The 26,538-nt window shown below is 37.7% G+C and overlaps 1 protein-coding gene across 1 annotated transcript; it reads left to right on the top strand.

The window, feature by feature from the left end:
- The first annotated feature begins 1,189 nt into the window (after window positions 1–1,189).
- On the top strand, window positions 1,190–26,538 carry wu:fc17b08 (uncharacterized). The gene is made up of 7 exons (XM_056761273.1): window positions 1,190–1,306; window positions 6,212–6,277; window positions 15,002–15,081; window positions 15,361–15,493; window positions 17,278–17,538; window positions 17,620–17,719; window positions 21,116–26,538. The coding sequence occupies exons 1-7, from the start codon at window positions 1,210–1,212 to the stop codon at window positions 25,296–25,298; spliced, it is 4,920 nt and encodes a 1,639-aa protein (XP_056617251.1). The 5' UTR covers window positions 1,190–1,209; the 3' UTR covers window positions 25,299–26,538.

Raw genomic sequence — 26,538 nt, 5'->3', positions numbered from 1 at the left:
CCCAATATTCCAAAGTTCAAAAATCAGTTTGCGATTAAAAAAAACAAATCTGTACTAATTATGTCACTGCTCTTCATTTTGTTTTATATGCTAATGTCAACAAACCGAGTTTGAGGATGGATGCATCAGTTGTCCTATAAGTTTTGAACTTTGGAAGCAGGATTTGGGTTGCACCCCTAATATTTGAAGGACATCCTGGGATTTTTAATGACCACAGAGAGTCAGGACCTCGGTTTAAATTCTCATCCGATTTAAGGAGTTAATTTTACACTCATTTAACCCACTCAATGATTTAAAATACATTTGTAAATTAGTTCATTATCGTTAATAAATGCCTTCATAAATAATTCACAAAGGGAATCTTAATGTAAAGTGTTACCAGTTATGTTAACAACGTGGTAACTGTTTGTGACCACAATAATCCTGAAATATTAACAAATCATCATTGATGAAAATATGAATAACACATTCACAAGTCGGTGTGTTATATAAATATTGCATATCAATGCATTTATGGATTGCTAAATACCATAAATAACAGATCTTTCTATCTAACTAACTCAGTGTATTTGGATTGTCAGCCCTGAACTTGCTTGAACTATCCAAAGTCTTCATGAATCACGTGACGTTGTGCACTTTCAACTTCTGCTGTCACAACTCAGGAACTAAAGTTTAAAAATTGCAACAATTTTTAACAGATGTGTATGTCCTTCAGGATACCTGAAGTGAACAGATTTTGAATTTGCAGGGTCAGGACATTAAGCGGGAAGAGACTTTTATGGTCTCCATGAGATACTGAGTGTCAATAAGATTTGTGAGGTATCATTTAAGTGATTATTAATCCAGTAAATTTAAGAAAATATACTGATTTGAAAAATGTTTTGTTATTTAAAAAAGGACTAATATTTTTTCTGGTGTGATTTCAAAATTTCTGGAATAGATATTACCTTGTAAGATAAGAATCTTATATTTTTTAGTACGTTTTTTTCTTTTCTTTTTTAATTTTCTTCATTCCATATCTCTTTTTATTATTTTTATTTTGTATTGTATTCTTTTGTTGATTACTAAAACGGAACTAAAAAAAGCTTGTAGGCCATAAAAAATCTAAAGATACTAAAGAGATATCCTATGTTGAATAGAACGCGATAACGTAATGAAACGTATGTGCATGCTTTACGTGCGCGTACCCGTGAACACATACAGTAGAAAATGGCGAGTTCGTGCAACAAGGGTTTACACGCCAATGAGAGGTATATTTTACAACAGAACGCGGACTGCTGGACGTCTAAACTCATTCAGTGTGTCGGTAAGATCAGAACGCTCTTCATATTTACTTCAAGTGCAAATCCGAGGTTTCAAGCGCGTGTTTAACGTTAGTTTCACACAATTGTGTTCTTAATTCCTGGAGTTAGCATGCTAATGGGCTAACCGTTAAGGCAGGATCAAATGATTTCATCTTTAACTAATAGCGACAGTTGCAGTTTTAACACTGGTGTTTTAAACACTTGCCTAATTTGTTTATAATTAGTTCGCTTTATTTCCCGATGGGATATGTCATATGTACATATGTAATGTTACGTTAGTTACGTCGCTTACAGCTTGCGAGTTCGCATACGTTTTTATTTGCGTTGACGTGAGCGTCAGTTAATATCTGCATGTTAGTGATAAAACAAAACACTGTTCACACACATCTAGATCACTCTGACTTACTTTTATCTTGTGCATTCGGTGTCTTTCGCGTAAGTGTCTCTTTATCCTGAGTGTGTTAATGTAAAATACACTTAAGTTACTGTTTGCGTGTGAATACATGATATTCAATGTTCACTCTACGAGCACCAATGTCACGCATTCCTTAAAACGGAAATAACTTATGTTTTAAGTTAGATATGAAGACGATACACATAATATATGAATAAGACAGCTTGTAAATGCATGTTTATTTTCTGCAAGAATAAGTTCAGACTGGCTAAAAATAATAATTGTGCCCTCTTCACTATCACTTAACTCTCTTAAAATTTAAAATATAACGTCATGAATTACTTGCCCTCAATAACGATACGCAGGTGATATTTTACATCTTATATTCTTATGATGTATTAGCTCCATCTTGCTTGTTACCAGGTTATTCAATGTTGATATTATTGTGGGCTTCAGACAAAAAAATCAGTTAATGAGCCATTGGATCCTATAGGGGAAAAAAGGAGTCGCAAATATTTTTTAAAGGGGTCATATGACACTGCTTAAACGAATATAATGATTAGTTTTAGATGTAATGTAATGTGTATACACGATTTAAGGTTCAAAAGCATACCGTGCATGTCTGTTTGTTTCTCCTCTTTCCCCCGACACTTACATTTTGCAATTTTACACGTCTAATACATGCACGAGCAATTTATCAATCACCTAAGACACATAAAAACACACATTCATGCCTAACTAACCTCACACTAAACTTTATGAATAAAACATAATTTTAAGTCTTAAATCAACTTTATTGAAAACGCGAGACATGGATTAGAAGTCCAGCCTCCTGTGTAATGCTGTACAGACTTTACACCTTACTCCACTGAAGTCACAGTTCTGAATGAAGTTGTTCTTACACTTTCTCAAATCCAATCACATATTGGTGGGCGGACCTAGGTGCTAATAGTCTCTGCCTCTATCTTTCACGCTGGTTCAGTTTTTCTTTCGCTCTACGCCAGGGGGTGCTCCAGCACCCGCAGCACCGTCACTTTCTGCGGCTATGAGGCTACCGATCACTTTTAAAGTTCTTTAAACGAGTCAGGATGTCTGTTGGGGAAATGCTTTTCCAAGCTGATCATGTTGGCTCTTTTGGTCCGCAGATTTTGCACAGACGGACTTCGTCTGCAGTATGCCGCTTGCTTTAACTCCGCTATAATAATAAACTGCTTCACTTAGAAGCTGTGAACACATGGAAAAGGCACTTATTACTTTCATTTTGTCGTCAAACCGAAATCTGAAGCGCAAATACGAGGAAATAAAATTGTACGTACCCACTGACTGAAGAGGGCGCTGAGAGCACAAGCACGCACACATACGTCTGGCGCAAATGGATGCATTTCAGGATGTGTTTTCTCTGAAATGCGCGCGTCATTAAAGTACCAAATAAATGAGAAATTGGAATCGTTTTAAAGGTACAGTTTGTAAGAATTTTGCAGTAAAAGATCCAAAAAACCACTAGGCCAATGTTATATCTTTGTTTCAGCTGAGTACTTACAATATCTCAAATGTTTCCAACTGCTTCTAAATCCTGATTTCTTGTTGCCGTCTGATTGATGTATCAGCGGTACCATCAGTTGAAGACAACATATCCCATCATTCCACGCTTCCACACAGCGTCATCAAGCTATGCGATTGTTGTTGTTTTGATCGTGCGCCCTCCAGCGGCGAATTCTACAAACTGTATCTTTAACAGAAGCGTATCGCAGTACTTTTCTAGTACCAGTCTATCGTGTAATACTACTCGCATAAGTTGTTTTCCCTCATAACCAGGGTCAAACAGAATCTGACTTTTTTTGTTAATTCCGCCCTATAATTTTGGGAAAATATGCAGAACTCCTCATAATAGTTTAAATGTGTTTACATTTGTACACAAATATAAATGTGTAAATAGTAGTGGTGGGGCAGTTAGACTCTTATCGCGCGATAAAAAAAAATGTTGCCGTTAATCTATTCTCAAAGTTGGGTTGGGAGCTGGGTCTATACTACGCAAGCTATGATGACTTTCACCTTGATATTTTAGCGCGGATGTATACCAGCTTAACTGCACTGTACGGGGCGAGAACGAGATTTTTCAACTCGTGTGATTCGCGTCATTCGCGGAAGCAGAAGCCGCCTCATCATCTCATAACCAGGGCTTCATTCGCGCGATTCGCGCAGCAAGAAGGTCTATTGGCTCTTTGCATTAACATATAAATCACTCGCGCTTGACGCGCCATTCGCGTTTGGTCTGAACACAACATAACGTTACTGTGAAATTACCGCATCAAACGTGACGTGCTAACATGGATGCAGCTATGAAGCCGCCGGGTTTGCTTCAGGGAATATTAATTTTTAAGAAGCTTCCCAATAGAAACATCGACAAGACTAAGGTTGTTTGCACCTTGTGCAATGCGGAATTGGTTTAAAAAAAAACTTTCTCTCAACAGGTAGTGGTCTAGTTTCTCTCAACAGGTAGTGGTCTAGCTTTAGTTGAAACCAGTAACTTTGTATTGAGATCTAATGTGTTATGGCTCCTGTATGACATATCGCTTGTTGCTCCCTCACTCTTTGTAAGCCGCTTTGGATAAAAGCGTCTGCTAAATGATTAAATGTAAATGTACTGTAGGAGCGCTTCCAGTCTCAAGTACCACCTAAACGCAAATCATCCCTTAGCTAATGCGGAAGTAAACACAAGTTCATCTTATTGAACATAATTTAATTTTCATCACCAATTATCATAGTAGAACAGCTTTCTCAAGCAGTTTGTGATGCATTTTGGAAACAGGAGATGAGCCACTGGTCTAATGCGCCACCTGGCTTGAGAAACCCGTTCTCAAAGACTTACTTTTAGTCATTATTTGGGTAGCACACATATTCTGAATGCCTTCGGCAGAATTCAAATGAGCCATTTTAATCTAGATTAATCTAGATTAATCTTTGAATTAATCTAGATTAATCTTTGAATTAATCTAGATTAATCTTTGAATTAATCTAGATTAATCTAGATTAAAAAAAATAATCTATGCCCACCACTAGTAAATAGTCTTAAAATGCAGCCTGTCTGTGCAGATGAAAGCAGATTTAGTTCTGCTTATTTAAAAAGAAGCAGAGAAGTGTTGTTATTGATTGATACTAATAAGACCAGACCATATTACTCAGAATTCATTTGAACTGACAGAAAATGTGCATGTCGAGACCATATTTATATATTATTAGGGGTGGGATCGTTTGGTTCCTCACGATTTGATTTACAATCGATTGTTAAGGTCACGATTCGATTCAGAATTGATTCTTGATGTACTAATTTGCATATTTAAGATTTAAATATGTCATCGCGTCAAGTTTGCACTCCGTGTCAATCTGAAATAAGCTCTCAAAGCAACTCTGGAGATGAATTAAATTTGTTCATGTCCTCATACAGTGCAGACAAATCCATGAGAATCATACGTGTAGCATGTTAAACTGTGCAGTTCATTCACTCTGACACGCAGAACAGACAGATGGCATGTTTAAATAACAGCATTATTTAGTTTGATGGTCTCAATTATATGGACTCAATGCAGCTGGAAAACAAGTTTCAATCGCAAAATACACAAAATTTGTTTTTTTGTGATTCAAAAATATACTTGGGCAGCCATAAAAATGCCTGGGCGGACCGCCCAAGTTAATGCATTGTATGGGTAACGCTGCTTTATACTTAACTTTATGTGCTTTGAGTGTATGTTGCATTGCTGTATCTGTGGGGAGTCAGAGATCTCTTAATTAGTGTTCTGAACATGAACAAATGTCTTATGGATGTAAAACAGTTTGAGGATTAGTAATTCATGAAAACATTTTCATTCTAAAGCCCATTTCACATTAAGTCCGAAATTTGTGTCAGAAATTTTTGCACGTTAAAAAATAAATACGTCCTCACGTTGTGTCAATCACATTTACACACTGCCGCTGATTTAAAAAAATCTAACCGGGTTTGATTTTCTGCGTTTTTCACATCTGTCAAGCATTTTGAGTGGCCTTTTTTAACAATTCAGAGAGACACCGTACAACGAGAGCCAAATATGAAAAAACACATTTAAAAATTATTTTTTTAGAACTTGCATAGATTTCTTGTGTGAAAATATAAACTTTTATGACAATTTACATTCAATTTAGGTGGATAAAATATTTAACATGTCTCATTCTTTGCCATTTACACTATTTGACATTTTCAGGTACCTTCAGTCTAAACTTTTATTTAAAACAAAATTGCTGCAAATGTTATTTGTAGTTTCACAAAATTTATGTAAATACATGTAATAAATGTCTGATACATGCTTTTTTAAAACCTGGCTATAAAAGATTTTTAATGTTGACATCCTGCCAACCCTTTTTTGTCATCGACCCTTATAGGATGTAAGTGTGGGTGTCTTCTTTGATTCTGTGTAATATGATGCCTGTTTTCCTCCTTAAGTTTCAAACATCTGATAATTTCTGATCTTCTCTTGAATAGGTCTTGATTGTATCTCAGAAGTTTTTCTTGGGACACAAGTTCTAGAGGATCTCAAGCGTTTAAAAGGTATGTTTACCTGAGGAGATTGGCTTAGTTTCTCTTAACTTAATCATAATATTCCTGTCCTATTGATTGCAATTGTATCTTTGTAACTAAGCATAACGCATCATACTTGCATGTATTGCCATCATCTTATGTCTTAGTTTTACATCCTATTTTTGATGACTGTGAGCTGCGTAGAAAAGTGTGAGACATGAGTGTTGCAACTAACTAATGATGTATGATGGTATCTGCATTTTAAAATTAAAATGGTGTCTCGGCCACAGTGAGATGACGCTCCCTGAATGTTGTTACTGAAGTGCGCATATGGTGGAAGAAATTTTACCATTTGTGGTCATGTGATCCTAGTTGCTGTGTCTTCTCGACTGTCTTTCTTTTTTCTGTTGCGCCTGGGCTTTAAACCTGTTTATTTTCCACAATATGAATGTCACCCTGGGCTCTCAGAAAAGCTCTGTTGTATGCAATCCAATGTGTCCTGTGGTATCTGACACAAGACATTCGCAGCAGAACCTTTTCAGTAAGTATGCGAATGTTTGGCAACCAAAATAATTCGGCCTAAAAAAAGCTTTTAATTGAACTAAATAATTGAAGTTAACAAATACATTTTCCTAAACAAATACGTTTTTGATAATGCGATAAAGTAGCAACCAGCATAAGTGAGAAGCATGTATACTTTATAAATGCAGAAAACATGTTGTTATATGGAAGCATTGAGTGTTAAGAAAGAAAGCTTGGGAGTAAATTTTCCAGTGGATATATAACAATTTCTGACTTTCACTTCCGTACTTTTCTCTGTGACGTTTTTTTGCGGTATTGATAGTAGGGGTGTGCGATATGACGATATTAGATCGTGAACGATTAAAATGACTGCACGATCCACTTTTTCGGGAAAATCTTTAAATCGTCCTATATAGTAGTGTTCTATAGAATTCGTCAACATACTTGCGATAGATTGCGCCATGTTAACAAGCTCGTATACGTTGCTTGTGAATTCAGTAAGATTAAGTGACGCGGTCAGTGAAGATGGAGGGAAACACGGAGGACTTGGTCCCTAAAAAAAATTCTACATCAGTAATAATGAAATGGTTTGGGTTTTCCCCAACTGACACGGCCCAAACAACAGTTATTTGCAAATGTGGCAATGATAAGATTCGAGCGTCGTAAGGCAACACAACGAACCTTTTTAACCACCTCAAAATAAAGGGACTGAAAGAGTATGCCGACAGTCAAATTATAAAGGGATCCCACGCGAGTAAATCAGGTACAACCAAGCATACGGAAACTAAAAGGCTTAAACAACGACTTTAGCGAAAGAACTATTTGAGAAAGGAACTCCGTATCCGTATGACAGAATGAACAAGCGCTGGGAAGATGTCACTGACGCGGTCGCATTTTACCTGGCCAAAGACATGATTCCCATAAAGACTGTGGAAAATGAGGGCTTTAAAAAACTGCTCAAAGTCGTAGATCCACGTTACGAAATACCCAGCCAAAAATATTTATCCTCCACGCCCATTCCACAGCTTTACTCCGAGTGCCGCAACAAGATGAAAAACAAAATTAACTAACATTAAAAATTGCTAACAGCTGATTTATGGTCTTGCACTTGCATTAAATATTAACTTGATTAAAATATTCTTCAAAATATAAATGGTAAAGAGTATATTTTTATATGGGGACTTAGTTTGGCTGTATTGAAGCCCCTTTAATTTGCAAAATAGTCTTAAAACCAACTTGAAGAAGAACCGCGATAAAATCGTGAATTGTGATCTATCTGGAAAAAATCGTGATTTGAAATTTTTTTCTAGATCGCCCACCCCTAATTGATAGTATCATGAAAGTAGAGATATTTTTCATAAAGATCCGGACATATTTCCTGAAGTAGTGAGGGTCAGCGTATAATACACGAAACACCAGTATCGTCATCAGAATACTGTGTGCACTGCTGGATATTTAAACCATGTGTACTTTGTACACTTGGGTTGTGCAGTTATTAGTTAATCAGACACAACTAGATCAGACCTTAATAGTTTTAAACATATGCAAATTAAATAAATCAAAAATGCTGTTTCTTTTAAGCATAAAAGTTACTCATTTATGTTAATCATAAACAATTACTCTTTTATTTGAATAGTTATTTTAATGAAAAGTCACTGAATGCAGCTGTAACTTGTGAGAGGAGAACTGGCCCTCCCGGAAAGGTCTGGTTTGTCATTATTAACACGTGAGCCCTGCTTAACTGTTCTTTACGGACCCTTGTAGGCCAGCAGAGGTATTGCAGTTTGTCACAATGCACATGTTTTAAACGGCTGTGTATGCCTACAAGTTAAATTAGGATACAGCAAGGCTGTGCGTTTAACTGTGTGTAAAAATTAACTACACTTGTGCCATAAGTAGGCTGATGTCTACAACAACAATTTGTTGTGGGTTAAGGTTTATGCACTTTTACATCCATTCCAACGTACTTGCATGCTTTCATCAGTCAGCTATTGGCCTACTTGTTTAAAAGGAATAGTTCACCCAAAAATGAAAATTCTGTCATCATTACTCACTGTTGGGTGTAACTAGTTACTGTAATTTAATTACTTTCCCCTTGTAAAAGTGAAGTAAGGGATTACTCAGATTGTAATTTAATTAGTTACTTCTGATGTAATTTAGCTAAATACTATGTAATATATGGTTACACTTTATTTTACAGTGCCAGTGTTACAGTGTAATTCTATATTTAAGTACTGAGTAATAAGTATAAATACATGTACATACTGTAGGGTTAGGGTTTGGTTCAGGGTTAGTTACATGTAACAAGAGCACCGTAAAAGAAAGTGTTACCTAATATATTCAATAGTGGAAATGACATCAATACGTTGAGTCTAACTTTAAAACTATATGCTTAAATGTATACCTCTTACACTTGTTAACTTTAGTCAGTCAATAAAAGTAATTTATGTTGTTATTTATTTGTATGAATTAAACAAGCCTTTTCTTATGTGTCCATGAATCAATTCTAATCAAGGTTGAAAAAGTATAAATTACTATTTACTATTGACATATTTAATAGAGTAACTTACCCAACACTGCCCTAATGTCATTTCATACCTGTAGAAAGATATTTGAAAGAATGTTTACAATTTTCACTTATGGGACAACATTAACTACCATAGTAGGAAACATTTAATTCTTAGTCTATGGTAGTGAATGATGTCCCAGAACTAAAAATTGCTAACCTTCTTCTAAATATTTTTCTTTGTGTTCAACAGAACAAAGAAATGTATACAGGTGTGAAACAACCTGAGGGTGAGTAAATGATGACAGAAGTTACATTTTTGGGTGAACTTTCCCTTTAAGTTATTTTGTGCTTTGTTGTAAAATGCCTGCTGAAGTTTTCAATATGTTTTAATGGAAATTTCAGAGTTTCCTTGAAAGGCGAGAGAAAAAATTAACAAGCACATTTTAAATGTTCAATTTATGCAATGGTAAAAAATACTGTGTTTGCTATTCAGACTTCGGCCAGTTGTTTTTTTTAATTCTGTTTCGGCCTCAGCCAAAAATTCATTACGGCGTACCCCTACTTTTAAGTTTCGAACTCCATAGTTTGGATTTGTTTTTAATTTTATTCCACACAATCCCATACATTCTCCTTCTGTGAATTTGGAGGCAATACCTTGAACATTGTAGAGTATTGTAAATCATTTTTTTCAGTATGGCAGGGTCCATTATGAAAGAGGTACATTGCAAGTATTCAGCCCCTTCATTTATTAAGAGTTTATGCTGCTGCCTTGTCTTAAACAACTTAAACTTTTTTTAAAATCTACACTCCATGCACAATAATGACAAAACAGATTTGTGACAATTTAGCAAATGTATTAAAAATTAACAACTGAAATAAGTAAACTGCATAAATATCTATACCCTTAACTCAGTAGTTGATTAAAAGTCTTTTGGGTATGATGTGATAAGCTTTACATTTATCTGCATTTGGGAATTTTCTGCCATTCTTCTCCTCAGACCCTCTCAAACTCTTTCAGGTTGGATGGGAACATCGGTACGAAGACATTTTCAGGTTTATACAGAGATGTTCAAATGGGTTCAAGCCCAGGCAATGGCTGGTCACTCTTGGACATTGACGGAGTTGTCCATAAGTTGTCTTGCATTGTTTAGCTTGGTGCTTAGGATCATTGTCCTATCGGAGAATAAATCTTCTGCCCTGTAAAAAGTTCTGAATGTTCTAGACTTGGTTTTCATGATCATTACATCTGAATTTTGTGCTGTTGAGTTTTTTTTCTACACTTTCAAGTGCCCCAGTCCCTGCGGCTTAAACATGCTCACATCATGGTGCTGTTCCTACCACATTTTACTGTTGGGATGGAATTGTGCAGGTGATGAGCAGTGCCTGGTTTTCTCCAGACATGATGCTTGGAACTGAGATTCATCAGACCAGAGAATTTTCTTTCTGACACTTTGAAAGATTCTTTGAAGTACATCTTTGCATGTTTTTGCATACATCTTTGCATGTTTTGATGTGTTTTCACTGAGCAAAGGCTTGAGTCTGGCCACTATGTCATAAATCCATACTGGTGGAGTGTTGCAGTGATGTTTGTCCTTCTGTAAGTTTCTCCATATATGATCATGGAGCTCAACCAGAGTGATCATCAGCTTCTTGGTCAACGCTCTAACCAAGACCCTTCTCCAACGATGGCTCTGTTTGGTCGGGGTGGTCAACCGCTGAAGTAAGAGACTTGGTTGGTCCAAACTGCTTTTATTGAGGATTAATGGAGGCTACATGGTTCTGTGAACCTTCAATACAGCAGATTTTTTTCAGAAGCCTTCCCCAGATCTGTGTCTTGATATAATCCTGTCTCCTGAGCTCTACTGGCAGTTCTTTTGACCTAATGGCTTGGTTTTTGCATGGATATGCATTTTCAGCTGTTAGACCTTTTATTGAGAGGTATGTGCCTTTCCTAATCCTAATCATTTATTTGAATTTGCACAGGTTAACCACTCTTGAAGTGTAGAAACATCAACAAGCAAAATGAATGCTTCTTAGCTAAATCTCAAGTGTCCCAGAAAAGGGTATAAATACTTATGCAATGTACAGGGTTTGGGCAGGTAAATTGAAACACAGTATTTTAGACTACTATGATGCCGATGGTGGAAAACCTTTTCTGACTCGCTCCTCCATAACATCTGATGTGGCTCAATAATATTCAGATCTGGGGACTGTGCAGGCCATTGTAGATGTTCGACTTCACTTTCATGTTCATCAAGCCATTATCATGCTGATACACGGCACCACCTTTAGGGTACAATGTTTAATCCATTGGGTACACATGGTCCTCCAGAATGGTTTGGTAGTCCTTGGCAGTAACTTGCCCATCTAGAACAAGTATTATGACTAAGGAATGCCATGGTATTGCAGCCAAATCATCACTGATCCACCCCTATGCTTCACTCTGAGCATGCATTAGTCCGGGTGGTTAGCTTCCTTGGGGCTTCTTCAAACCGCAACTCTCCCGGATGGTGGGAAAGACCGTAAAGGTGAACTCGTCTGAGAAAAATACATGTTTCACTTTGTAAATAATCCTAGATTTCCGATACTATAGAAACGTTTTTTTTTTTTTATTGGCACACTTGACCAAAGGTTTGGCAATAGCAGTCCGCCCGTGTATTTTGACTCATTAGAGCTCCAGACAATCAGTTGTGGTGGATACACGAGAGTTGAGGAGCACATTTAATTCTGCAGTAAAATGGGCAGCTTTGGTTTTATGTTTTTTTTTACAGACAATTTGGGTTACCACCCGGACATGCCTTTTAGACAGCTTCCTCTTGCGTCGACAGTTACTCTCAGGGGGCAGACATGGCCTTATGGTTAGAGAATCAGACTTTTTACCCAAACGTTGACAGTTCTAGGCTCAGTACCAGCAGAGATTGTAGGTGGGGGGAGTGAATGATCAGCGCCCTTCTCCACCTTCAATACAACTGCTGAGGTGAGACACTTGAGCAAGGCACTGTGCTCCACGGAGGCCGCAGCAATGTCTGCTCACTGCTGTGTGTGTGCACTTGGATGGGTTAAATGCAGAGCACAAATTCTGAGTACGGAACATCATACTTGGCCTCACCTCACATCACTTTCCCTTTCTGTTGTTGGATGTGGTTCATCCTTCCTGCTGGTGTGCTGACATCACCTTGTATACAGTGGCTTTTCATACACCACAAAGACTTGCTGTCCTAGTCACAGATGCGCAAGTGCGAAGTCCACCAACAATTTTCCCTCTTTTGACTTCTGATGTCTCCTATTGTGTTGTGTGCAGAATATTTTATGTACAGCTGTGCTGATGCTTTGTTAATTCAACATTCACACTCAGCTCTTACTGGTGGAATGTGAAATCAGTGAAGATTGGCAACCAGACTGTGCAAATATAGCCATGAAACACCCATTTCATTGCCCAACTCCTGTACTTATTTCAGTTTTTTTTTTTTTGAATAAATTTGAAAGGTTGTCACAAAACAGTTTTTTGTTCACTATTGTGCATGGAATGTAGATTAATTAAAAGGTTATGGTGGCTTGCCAACGACAGACGCCACAAGATTGCAAGCTCCCGAGTGTTTAAAAAACTTCTAACATTTTTCAGTAACTTGGCTCAAGAGTGTGGAGGAAGTGAAAGCCAGTGTTTTTAATGAAAGAGATCATTTGCAATAAATGTTAGTTTGGAGTTACAATATTAGGATTCAATTAACAACAATTATAAAGAATCTCCCATTTTAAGTATTTATTTACTTTGGCTAGACATTTCTTGCACTGCATATCTTTTATCAAGCTCCATTTTAACTGATCGATGCCAACATTAGTCTCCATGATCAATGAGCACAGAGGTCTTTGAGGTCTGTAGTGGTCATCTGGGGTCTGTAGGGATTAAGTCTTGAGTGCGGATGTAGTTGGAGCAACGGTAACAGAACATGAAAAACAGCATTTTACAGAAGAACCCTCAACATATGTAAAAGTAGAAGGAAATAGGGATGCACCGATCCAATACTCTGGATCGGAATTGGGGCCGATAAGGGACTGTTTTGCTGGATCGGATATCGGACTGACGGGTTCCCTTCAAATCTGATCCGTTGCGTTACCGTGGATGTTACTCTAAAGCTTCAAAAAGGACTGACTATCAGGAAATTACCATAAAAGTTGTCATGCACTGTATTCGATGTCATGTATTTCGATAGCTTTATGCGAGGAATAAACCAATATAGCATTAATAAAAATAAAATTGACCTCCGCTGGTGCGGTCGTCTGTCAATCTCAATCCAGCATGCGTGTGTCCGGGAACAGACAGAACGTTACTCGTTCCAAAGTTTTCAATATTCTTCATAAGCACTAGATAATAGAATGTGGTTTTGTTTAAAATGCATTTAGCCGGAGACGGTTCTCGCTGAGTGTGACGTAAGAAGATTTAAGCACTGGATGTTATGCGTCATTCTATACACAATAACACTTTTTAACTTTAGGATGGATGCAATGTACTATCATTTAAACACATAACATATCTCTTCTCTTTGTGTTATAACTGTTTTGAACTTTTGAAAGATCCCCGCGACATCAGGATCATCACTAGGATGCATCATTATGCGTCCGGGAAGCTTGTGAACGAAGCGGGTACATTAAGCACATCATTATGCGTCCAATGCGCATGACTTTTAATAACGTAGAAGCGAATTTATTAAGCGCATCATTTATTTGTTAAACATTTTGTAAGTATCTGTGCTTTATGAGACCACATTTTTGTTTTGTATGATTTCTTTTACGTTTAATACAGCACTTAATTACATTTAAAAAATCATACTTTTCTACATTTAAAAGTAATAAAACTTAAGTAAAGGAAAGTGGTAGATTTTAATGTACTCATGGATTAAAAGTTTAAAAACAAAATTTATTTATGGACTGTAGTGGAGTAAGTATGATGTGCTTCATACTGTAGGGAAGTATTTTTTGTCCAAAAGTACTATGATAAAGTACAGATATTTTAAAATGTACTTTGAAGTAAACATGCTTAAGAACTATCCACCTAATGCCACCTCTCTACTTTGATCAAGAAAAACAGTGCTAGTATCGAATCAGATCAGGATCGGCCAATACGCAGAATTCAGGTATCGGAATCGGAACGGCAAGGAAAAAGTAGTATCTGTGCATCCCTAGAAGGAAAAGACAATGGCAACCGGGTACATTAAATCAGGGGGGCCCAGTCTCGGTTCCGGAAGCCCACGGTCCGGTTCAGTTTAGCTCCTGCTTGTCTTTGCACGCCTGCAATATGTCAAAGGCACAGCCATTGCAATACTGCCAAACCTACAGAGCAACGCAAGTGATTTCCGCAAAATGGGTTATTATTAAGATCCGTCTAGTTCTGATGAGTTTTGGAAAATGAGGGGGGGTGACCGGGTAACTATGGTTATTTTCTGGTAACCATGTTTTTTTTTAACTGTTGTAAAACCAGGGTTAATTTTTCTGAGGGTGTTTAACATTTTAATGATAAGCCGTAAATAAACGAATAATCATAAAGTTCATGAAATGAAATGCAATAGGGTGAAATAAGAATGGTGGTGTGGGCACTGTGTAAAACGTAAAATCTAACTAAATAATCTAAATGTGCCTGTAGTTTTTGAAGTAGCAGCATTGGGTTCAGTATATTTTGGTTCCTGCGCGCGCACAGTTACATTTTACCTCTTCTTTTGGATCCACAGATTGTAAGCCTGCAAGTGTGTCAAATTGCTCATTTGATGACAGTTGTCATTTCTGCTGCTTAAGACGAGAAAAAGTGAAGGTAGTTTTTATTTTCTTTACTTTCCCCTTCTCTGATATGTCGAGACACAGTGGAGCAGCATTTGTTTTGCTTCAAGGTGTCTGTTTTCCTGCGCTAACAGTTATTTAAGTAATCTTTTCAAAGAACTAGTATTTTAAATTGTACTTTTATTTATCATGGCATTTGGATGCTGTGAAGTACGATTGCTTTTCCTTCACGTACTTTCTAGAAAGGCAACAGAACACCGTGCACACACACAACTGCTTTTACTGTTTTACTCTTTCTTTTATTCTTGAACAGGACCATGTAGTTGCGCTGAACAAACAAATTGTGGAAAGTGGAGGCAAACCATTACTAGGTAAAGATCCTTCTAATATCTGCAGACTCGAGTGGCAGTCGGAAGAGTTTCTGAATGCTGTGTTGCACAGGAAGGGTGAGTAACCTACAGGAGCCACATACAGCAGAAAAGAATTTGTCTTGACTTGACTGTGCAAAAAACAGCTGTAGCTCTGTAATGCACGTATAAATGCACTCTGTGTAATGTAGTGATGGAGTATTAACTGCACAGTAGGGATGTAACCGTCAGCTGGTTGAAAAATCGATTATACATGAGTCGTTTAAGATGTTAAATGAATTGCAATTCATGGTCTAAACAGCAGGCATCGCTGTGTTTGCTGCAAACTTGGAAACCGCGAAAAATCTTAAAAATCCAAGTTAGGAAAAGGGGAGACAAAGTCTTAGTATTTTATATTGAGGAGACTTTTCTAGTATCCGTTTGGTGACACTTTATACAAATTTCATTAATAAATCATAAAAACTGATGTAACATACACAATATCTCTTATTAGTCTTGAGTACCTATAGAGTAGTTTTCCGAAAACTGGTGAAAACATCACTGGATGTGTTAAATGCAGATTGTGTATGGATCACCACATCTGACAAATAGGTCACTTTCACTCATTAATTATTATGTTATATTAATATAATAATAGTTCGTAAATTACACATTACCATGAAATCAAACATGAAAATTGTCGTGTTTTAATAATATTATAAATTATTTTTCTGCAGACACCATTATTTAAAAAAAATTGCACTTGTAATTGTTAATCAAAAACAGTAAGCTCCTCCCCCTCTCAACAACAATTCTTAACTACATGACGTCAGTAACAAAAAAGACCAATGGCCAGGCATTTTTAGCATTCCCCTTCAGGCCCAGTTTACAAAAAAAACATAAAAAAGGAAGGGCAAAATAAAGCCCTGCCCTACAGTTTTTCTAATTTCAGAATTCACTCGATCATATGCCACTTTACAGAAAACAAGTCAATAGCAACTTCAGTTTTAAGGTGACTTTAAGCAAATGTTTAACAACAAATGTTAAAAAGAGCTTTAGGTAATATGTAACTTAAAGTTTATCGACATTTGTTCGCGTTCAAAGATACATTTATAAATAAACTTCATTCATTGTGTAATCTTTGAATAATTTCTGTTGTAAGGTGCGTGATCATATGGGTAAATGACATGTGTTAACATTAATAAATTATTAACAAACATTATTTAATGCTTAACAGATCATTCTTTAATGAAAATATTTTTTTATTTGATTTGGTATTTGTTTTAAATTTTCAGTTGAAAAATAATAAAAGGTCACTTGTACATTTTTATTTCTTGTAAACTCATTTTGAAGAAAGAATGGTATCATGAGATAAGTATTGTGAATCAAATCGCATCGTGAGCTGAGTGAATCATTACATCCCTACTGTCACTGAAAGTGATCGTTTTATTTTCTTCAGTTGTATCTTCAATTTGCTCATAGTGGTTTAAATACTCATATAACTCTTATAACATCGTGTTATATGATGGGTCAAAGAATTACACCTCATCCAGTCCATTTTTTTTACCATGATTTTCTTTCCGTTGTTTGAGTGCGCAAACACACACTCGTCCACATGCTTATCGGATTGATTGATTGATTGATTGATAAATTGATTGCCTGGTTTTCGCATTTAGTTTAGACCGACTAATTGCCCATTGTTGGTATTGCCCAACATTTGGGCAATACCATTTAAACCGTAATTTGCATTTAAGTAGTTCAGCTGGCAGATGCTAAAAACAACAAACTAAAAAAATCTGATATGCTTTTGGTTCATCTGAGCACATAGGCTGTCGATGAGGAATGATTGATGATTCTTAGCATGTTCATGTCTGATTAAACAGAATACAAACCGAGGATTCCAGATCCACACATCCCTGTGGTGGCTTGTGAAATTGTGCAGCAAATGATTCATCGTTTGGCTTCATGTTATACCCCAAACACCAACTGCTCTCAGGACTCCCTTCACTACAATGAAGAAAAGGACAAAAGCCTTGTGAAAACTAGCAGTGTCATGTCCGCTGCTGCTGCTCCTCTCATGGCACACCAGGATTCTCCACTGGACCTCTCAGTGAAGAAGGTGAAAGAAGAGAACATTGAGGAAGGTGCGAAACAGGATCATATTATTATGCTAAACAAAACACATCTTTATTTTTTGTTAATAGTGATCATTTGTCTCCTTTTAGATTGTGTTCTTGACCTTTCAAGGAAGAATTTCGACAAGGGACAGGCATCTCTCAACAATTCTTGTGCCCGTGTCAGTCAGGCTGCTCATGTGGTCAAAAGGTAAAGAACAATCGAAGTCACAAAAACCAGGATGATATGATATTCTGACATGGGTCAATATCACTATAAAGTGCCTGTGGTGTCCTCATCAGAATCACTGAGCCATCATGAACATAATGCAGAATAAGGACATTATGAGGTTTTATTATAAATGGCCAAATATTTACACGCAAACTGCAATAAGAAAATGTTTTTTTTCCACATTTTACACCTTCTTTGATTGGACGTATGTGATTATGGCATGTCCCACACACTGCTCAGCTAACTCCATTAAGTGTGATAAGTGAATAAATTGCATAACATTTATATTTATTTTGAATATTCTTATTGTCCTCAATAAGTTATTTGATACAAATTTTTTTTGATTATTTATATTCTCTTTTCATGATAATACTAGGCAATTTGCCCTGAAAATGCTGTCCATTCTGTCATTATGGGGCGAATGTCCCTTTAAGAAATCAAATGATGTATTTCATGACACCCCGTCCCCCATTTGCCTTTCGTCAGTGGAGGTTAAATACACTTACATTTTCCAAGTTTCATCATATCGTGTTTGCAGTTGGATGTTGTCAAGCTTAACATTTCCTCCTGTCACAGTGAAATATTAATTCATATAAAAATTCTGAAAATTGCTAACTGTAGGTAAACCACGTGTTCATTAAATGCTAACTTCAGCCACAATTGTCCACCCTGTCACCCTCAAATGAAGAGCTCTTTTCCAAAACGCTATAAATCCATTTTAAATAGTGTTCATGAAAATAGACCTAGACCCATTCAATTTGTTAATATTCAATTTATCCTGTTAAAATGGCTCAGTCTGAACATGTTAAACAATGATTGTTAAATGAAACAACAATATTGTCGATTATAAATTCAAATTTTATTATTAAAAACGCTACAAATCCATCCTTTATTTCAATTTATTTGTTTTTTTTCTTTTAAAAAACAAACAAACAAGAGAACGTGAAACGTATGACATCAGGGACTCATACTATAAATTAATATAAACCAAATAAATGCAAATGCATGAAATAAATAAAAGCCGAATAAAATAAATGGTAACAAACTAAATAGTAAAATAAAATAAATATTTCAATTTCACGTTTCAATATTTTCCCCCACATACAACAAATAATAAAAAAATAACACGCATACAAATACCATGAGCAAATTCTGATTGGTCGAGAGGACATCTCGCATTTAGGCTAAAAACAGGTTCGGGACTTCTAGCGTTTTGGAAAGAAACTACATCTTGCAGAATATTTTAAACAATAAAATATAGCGAATTGGCATGAAACATTGATGGAGCGGTGAATAGGTTTAGTCCACAGCAAAATGGCATGACAAACTCATTTTTTTTTATTTGGCGTTTAATATGTTTTGGAAAAGAGCTCTTCAAATATCATATAATACAGCAGTTATAACACATAATATAACTGTAGATGCTATACATGAGAGATTGATATGAACTTTTCTGGCAATATTGGTATCAGCATGGGTTTTGATGATAATTATGATGATGTTTGTTTTATTATATGATTGATTCATTTGTTCATGACCGTTGAACATCTTTTGTGGTTTGGGTGTACAGTGTCTGCTAAAATTTAAATAATAGAAATATACAGTGGGTACGGAAAGTATTCAGACCCCCTTACATTTTTCACTCTTTCTTATATCGCAGCCATTTGCTAAAAGTTCATTTTTTTCCCCATTAATGTACACACAGCACCCCATATTGACAGAAAAATACTGAATTGTTGTCATTTTTTCAGATTTATTAAAAAAGAAAAACTGAAATATCACATGGTCTTAAGTGTTTAGACCCTTTGCTCAGTATTTAGTAGAATCACCCTTTTGATTTAATACAGCCATGAGTCTTTTTGGAAAAGATGCAACAAGTTTTTCACAACTGGATTTGGGGATCCTCTGCCATTCCTCCTTGCAGATCCTCTCCAGTTCTGTCAGGTTAGATGGTAAACGTTGGTGGACAGCCATTTTTAGGTCTCTCCAGAGATGCTCAATTGGGTTTAAGTCAGGGCTCTGGCTGGGCCATTCAAGAACAGTCACAGAGTTGTTGTGAAGCCACTCCTTCATTATTTTAACTGTGTGCTTGGGGTCATTGTAAACCTTCGGCCCAGTCAGAGGTCCTGAGCATTCTGGAGAAGGGTTTCATCAAGGATATCCCTGTACTTGGCCACTTTCATCTTTCCCTCGATTGCAACCAGTCGTCCCGTCCCTGCAGCTGAAAAACATCCCCATAGCATGATGCTGCCACCACCATACTTCACTGTTGGGACTGTATTGGACAGGTGATGAGCAGTGCCTGGTTTTCTCCACACATACCGCTTAGAATTAAGGCCAAAAGTTCTATCTTGGTCTCATCAGACCAGAGAATCTTATTTGTCACCATCTTGGAGTCCTTCAGGTGTTTTTTAGCAAACTCCATGAAGGATTTCATGTGTGTGGCACTGAGGAGAGGCTTCCGTCGGGCCACTCTGCCATAAAGCCCCGACTGGTGGAGGGCTGCAGTGATGGTTGACTTTCTACAACTTTCTCCCATCTCCCGAATGCATCTCTGGAGCTCAGCCACAGTGATCTTTGGGTTCTTCTTTACCTCTCTCATCAAGGCTCTTCTCCCCTGATAGCTCAGTTTGGCCGGACGGCCAGCTCTAGGAAGGGTTCTGGTCGTCCCAAACGTCTTCCATTTAAGGATTATAGAGGCCACTGTGCTCTTAGGAACCTTAAGTGCAGCAGAATATTTTTTGTAACCTTTGCCAGATCTGTGCCTTGCCACAATTCTGTCTCTGAGCTCTTCAGGCACTTCCTTTGACCTCATGAATCTCAGTTGCTCTGACATGCTCTGTGAGCTGTAAGGTCTTATATAGACAGGTGTGTGGCTCTCCTAATGAAGTCCAATCAGTATAATCAAACGCAGCTGGACTCAAATGAAGGTGTAGAACCATCTCAAGGATGATCAGAAGAAATGGACAGCACCTGAGTTAAATATATGAGTGTCACAGCAAAGCGTCTGTATAATTAAGACCATGTGATATTTCAGTTTTTCTTTTTTAATAAATCTGCAAAAATGACAACAATTCTGTGTTTTTTTTTGTCAATATAGGGTGCTGTTTGTACATTAATGAGGAAACAATGGAACTTAAATGATTTTAGCAAATTGCTGCAATATAACAGAGTGAAAAATTGAAGGGGGCCTGAATACTTTCCGTACGCATGTTGGTCGAGCTCCCTTTTTTTTTAACTAAATAAAAAATTCCAAAATAAAATATGAGATTTTTCGAAGACGAAGTTTCAAAGGCACTTTATAGTGATATTGACCCACATGGATTTGACTATTTTAAAACATGTTTATTCTTTCTTTATTACATTGTCTTTTAGGGGTTCTGTTGACCCGAATTTTGCCCGTGTACAAGATCTGCAGTCTGCCTCTACATTGGAAGAGTTCATGTCAAAGCTGTGTTTGCATCACCAGCGCCAAATAGTTGATGCATTGGGCTTCTTGCAGAGCGAAGTCAAGACTGTAGATGCTTCCAGACATTCTCAAACACCTGCTTCAACGCTTTCTGACAGGCAAGCCACAACCAGCTGCAGTCATGTGCCATTTCAAGCGAGATCTAAGATGAGGTGGTCTGAGAGAAGGTGCTCCGCTGATGCTGTTAGGACTCAAGAACCCTGTGTTGTCAGGACAAATAAAAAGGACAATATTGTGCCTGAAAAGCCTGTGGACCTTTGCAAGATGGCTGTTGACGGTTTGTTTTCCCCTCATAGAGCATGTCTTGAGGGTAGAAATGGAAGTAGTACTGCCACATGTCGAAGTTTGTTCAACATGAAAAAAACATCTTCGCACCTGGAAGCAAACCAATTGTCAGACTTGACAAGCTTTCAACAAGCTGGTACTTGCAGACGCTTACCAACGTACAATTCAGAGTCTGATCGTGCAGACACATGTTCAGAGTCCACTGAGAGGTGTGCCCCTGGTCAAAGCAAAGATGCTCTTTTAAAGCCATCCACGGTTCAAAGAACATCTCATGTAGGGTTACCCATATCTCCAAGAACAGCCCGAAAAAGCAGAAAGGGTTCTTCCCTTAGGCAAAGGAACGGCTCTACAAATTACATCTTACATGATCCTGATGGAAATTGTGACTTGGTGTACGTTAGAAAATCAATAACTGAATGCCAGCCTCAATCTCACAATAGGCTGCATCCACGGCAGAATGCTCGGAAGAGCACAAGAGGGCACAGGTATGTCGAGGAGTACTTGGAGCTGAAAACTGTCCGCACATTAGCTCGAAAATCAGTCAGTGATGCCAGTGGGAATTGTCCGGCTCGCATGCCAGATGTGCATACCTCAGTCACTCCAAAGCAGTCCTTATCCAAGCCTGACAGCGTTCCTCTCATGAACACAGCGTTTGCAGGGGATTGCATAAAAGATGTTGTTGTTCAGAATTTATCATCAGAGCAGATGGCAGACAATGAAATGCCAGGGGATGTTGCAAAAGTAACAAGTCAAGGTTTGGTTGTTGAAACCAGCCAGACAGGTCAAACTAAAGGTAATGACCGAATTCCCAATGAACTTTTGTGGAAACAGGGGGAGTTAAGAACTCAGCAAGATGTAATGACGGAGGCTGTCAGTTGTGCTCCCATAACCGTCAAAACACATATGGAAAAAGACATTGTAGAAGTCAAAGAAACATCTGAGACCATGGAACTCATTGTACAGAAAGATGAGTGCGATTTTCAGATTGATCCCGTGTCAAAAGAAATATGTGGTTTAGAAAAGAAGTCCATAGAGCCATCGCTTAGCTTGCTATCCCCCAAGACAACCAAAGATGACTTTACTGATGCCTTCACAGTAGAACCAAGAAATGACCTCTCGAAAGTTGACATAACTCCAGTTCTAGTGGATCCAGTGGAAATATTGACACAAAATGCAGTTGACAAGTGTGCCCAACAGCAGGATTCTCACAACATGGAAATGAATCACGAAGTGGTCAATTGTGTTGAAGAACCAGAGAGGGGTCAAGTGGATTCTGGGCTGTCCGGCCTAAAAGAACCTGAAAAATCAAAGGAGAATGTGGAGTTGGCTCTACACGCTCAAAGAGATCAGCAGGCAAAAATGGTTGTTGGCAAGCATGCATCCACCTCAGACAGGTGCTTGCGTAGTAGAGGCTTAAAGGCTAATGTTCATTTTACCAGAGACTCTGAGTGTGGTGCTGAACTTCTTGACCTGAAGATGAAACATACCAGTGAGACTCTTCTAGCAACTCAGCCTTCCAATCCTGAAACAATTGTGCGTTCAGAGGCCGAGCATTCCCACATTCTTGAAGCTGGTGCCAAACACACTCACACAACTGTTGAGAATGACGACCCTCTGATTCCACATCTCCAAAAGAACAGTGAAGACTTGCCAAATGTTGTGTCACCTGAGTTTGTTCCAGAGATTTTAAGCATCGCCTCCACAGCTAAAAATGAAATACCACACGTTTTGGACAAACCAAATACTGGGAAAATGTCAATTAGAAATCGAGTTCAGAACTTCGAAAATGAACTTTCTGCTAATGGAGATAGCGCTTCATCCATGAAGCAGGCTTCACCAAGCTTTAAGAGCATGCTTTTAAGAAGCAGAAGTCATATCGAACAACTCTTTGGTAGCGAATCGAGCAGTCTTATTCCAGCAGATAACTCCGAGAAGCAGGAGCTTTTGTCTTCCAGGAGTAGCTGCTCCGCTGGTCAACAGGCAACTAAAAGTGATTCGGTTGATTTGTCTTCCATGAGTGTCATGCGCATGCCTTTAAGAAGCAAAAGTAGTGGTGCAGCTACACAGACGCGATGTCCCCCAGTTAAACGTTCCATAAAATGTACCAAATCATCAAGTTTTATCTGTGAAGAACCTTTCAATTCACATGCCAGTCCTCCCTGGATAAAATCTGAGCCCACTGCATACATGCCCTTAAGAAGTTCAACTGCAGAACATATCCCTAACAATAAATCTGCCCTTGAAGATGCATTAGTGAGTCCTGGGCGCATGTCATTGAGAAGAGGGAACTTGTCTGTTAGTGGCTCAGCCACTCCGCTCAGAAATACGTTCCCACAGCGACAACAGAGGTCTCCTGTGTCTTCAGGTGTTGAGCGTAGTCAGTTGTGTTCAAAAATTAAAACGGAGAATACGGAGGAGCATGTAAAAGATTCTTTCAGTTTGTCCGATGAGTTGCTTTGCATAGCAGGTCTTCAAGGGATCAAACCTGTGGTTTATAGCCCACCCAGGTTTTTGGAGGTGGTAAGAGGAGAAGAACACCAACAGGTCATTTCAAATTTAAATTCAAAGTTTGATAAAATGCACAAAGGTTGGGTTCAAATGGATAAGGAGACTCAACCTGCACCAAAGCCGAAAAACAAGGCAGACAGGCTTAAAGAAATCTGGAAAAGCAAACGTAGAGTACGCAAATCAAGACCGCTAGAACAACAGAAGTTCTCGCCTGTGCAAATGCTTTTCATGAAGCCTTTTGACCTGCCCAGTATCTGCAGGTGGTTCTTGCAGTCAACTGAAACCAAATCTCTTGTCATTGTCAAGAAGGTAAACACTAGACATCCTTCTGAAACGCAGTTGTGTTTTCACTCCTCAGCAGCAGGGACGGGGTCGTCTCATGGGATTTTCCCCAGTCTGCAGGCTGAACGGTTAAAAAAGCATTTGAAGAAGTTTGCCATTGCATCACCTGTGAAAAATAACCCCAAAAACCAGAGGCTTATATCAAAAGCTTTAGGTCAGAATATCTCTGTGTTTAGGAGTAAACCTGAACCAAAAACTGCCACACGAATAAGTACGAAGGCGCAGAGTCTTGCTGGACTGATGCCGGTGCAGACTCCTGAGAACCTTTGCCCAGTGACGGGCAGTTCAAAAACTCCAGCAAGTGCTAGAATTATCAAAAAATATTCGGACATACGCGAGAAACTTCAGGTTCAGCAAAGCAAGAAAGGCGAAGAGCAGAATTTCAGAGTTACCCGTTTGAAAACATCGCTTATTACAAAGAAAGCTGCCAAACGAAGATTAGTGACACGTAAGGGCTCAAAGTCTGCTACTGTCCAGAGGATCAAGTCCTTGACCAAGAAGGCAAAAAACACCTCTACCCCAACAAAACGGACTTTGAAGCAAAACGTGCATCACAAAAATGGAACGTCACCAAAGAGGTTGCAGGGCCCCACCAAAGTGACAAAAGTCCACGGTCAACATGCCTCAGCAAAAGCCTCGAATAAAAAAGAACTGTGGAGAAAAAGTAACAAGAGGAGCAAGAAAACTGGAGCTGACAAAGCACATCAAACAAAAGCAAGTGGGACTAAACTGGACATAAAGAAGTCTGTGCTTAACAAAGGCTCTGATGGTGTGGAACCACAATCTCTAGATATGGACGTCAAGCTTTTGTCATTGGAAGACCAAGTATTAACTAGGTCTCAAAGAAAGATGGAATCTACACCTTCACAGATTGGATCTCCTAAATCCTCCACAAAGCGAGGCATGGAACAATCAGTCACTCCAAGCAAACGCACACGGACCTCAAAACCATAAAAGATCTGCACAAGCTAATAGATCCATGCAGACACTTGTAGGAATGGTTCTGGAGGTTGGTGATTATTTTCCAGAATGTTCTTTTTTTTGGAAAGACTGTTTTTGAAGGTATTTAAATTTATTTTTTTAAGCTTGCCAGTGCATTTTCAGAGCTTTGAATATAATGTCAGTGGAGAGAGATTTGTCTTGTTAGCTAGTTACTGTTATTTTTAACAGGGTCAAACTTTTTATTATGCTTCAAAAGATGTTGGATGTTTATAAAAAAAGTCTATTTGTTTCATTATGAAGCCATTTAATGTAAAAAAACAAACTAATTGAAAAATACAGGTTCTGATTCCTCTAAATGAGGCAAATGCGACATTTTGAACATGGGTTAGAAGTTACATAATCCCTGCTGGACAGTAATGCTACAATTTAAAATCAAAGATTATATAAAGTACTGAACCATAGTTCTGTTATAAAGCTAACACTTTTAGCTGGTTAAGTGATTTTTGTAGACTGAAAAATGTGCCTTTTTATATTGTTGATTATTTTATAAGGTGAGGTGCCTCAAAAAAAATCTCACTCTTATTCTTGTTGCACATGAATTAAAAAAAAGTTTCTTGAGTTATTCTTAAAAATGTGATCAATTGTTTTGTTCTTTTTATATTAATCGCTTATCCCAGGTGCTCCTTTATTTGATTGTGTTTCTAATTTATTAGCATTATGTTTTCTCTTTCTGCTCATTTACCATTTTAGTGGTTTGAAAATGTAATGCAGTAATTGTAAATATTTTGGTATACGTTTGCCATCAGGGAAGGAATAAACAAAACAAAGAAAGGTTTGACTGTGGCAAAGACCGTAATCTATGAATCATGTTCCTAAACATGCTAAAAGAATTAAGATGGGACATAGTGATTGTCATTTCACAAACTTTTACGGTGCTCAGAGTAAAGAACTCAGTTAGGCCCATGTTTACATGTAACATTACAGTTTAAAGCAATGTGGGGAAATAATAAAACATGATTTAGTTCAAAGTAAAGATAACCAGAAGAACTGGAATGTTTTATTTTTAAAGATTGTTTCATTTTTTTTCTCTTGTGTTTGCCTTGTTTTGCTTCCCTCACCATATACTACACCTCAAAGCTTTTCCCCAGATATTTATGGTCTTTGATTTGTATAAATGGAAAATTATAACAAATGTAACAACTTGTTTAACATTATGCATTTTCTTGTCAGTTTGATAAAGTGTTTAGATGTG

Source organism: Triplophysa dalaica, chromosome 11, assembly GCF_015846415.1.
Source record: "Triplophysa dalaica isolate WHDGS20190420 chromosome 11, ASM1584641v1, whole genome shotgun sequence".
NCBI lineage: Eukaryota > Metazoa > Chordata > Actinopteri > Cypriniformes > Nemacheilidae > Triplophysa > Triplophysa dalaica.
This window is presented reverse-complemented; position numbering and strand designations above follow the sequence as displayed.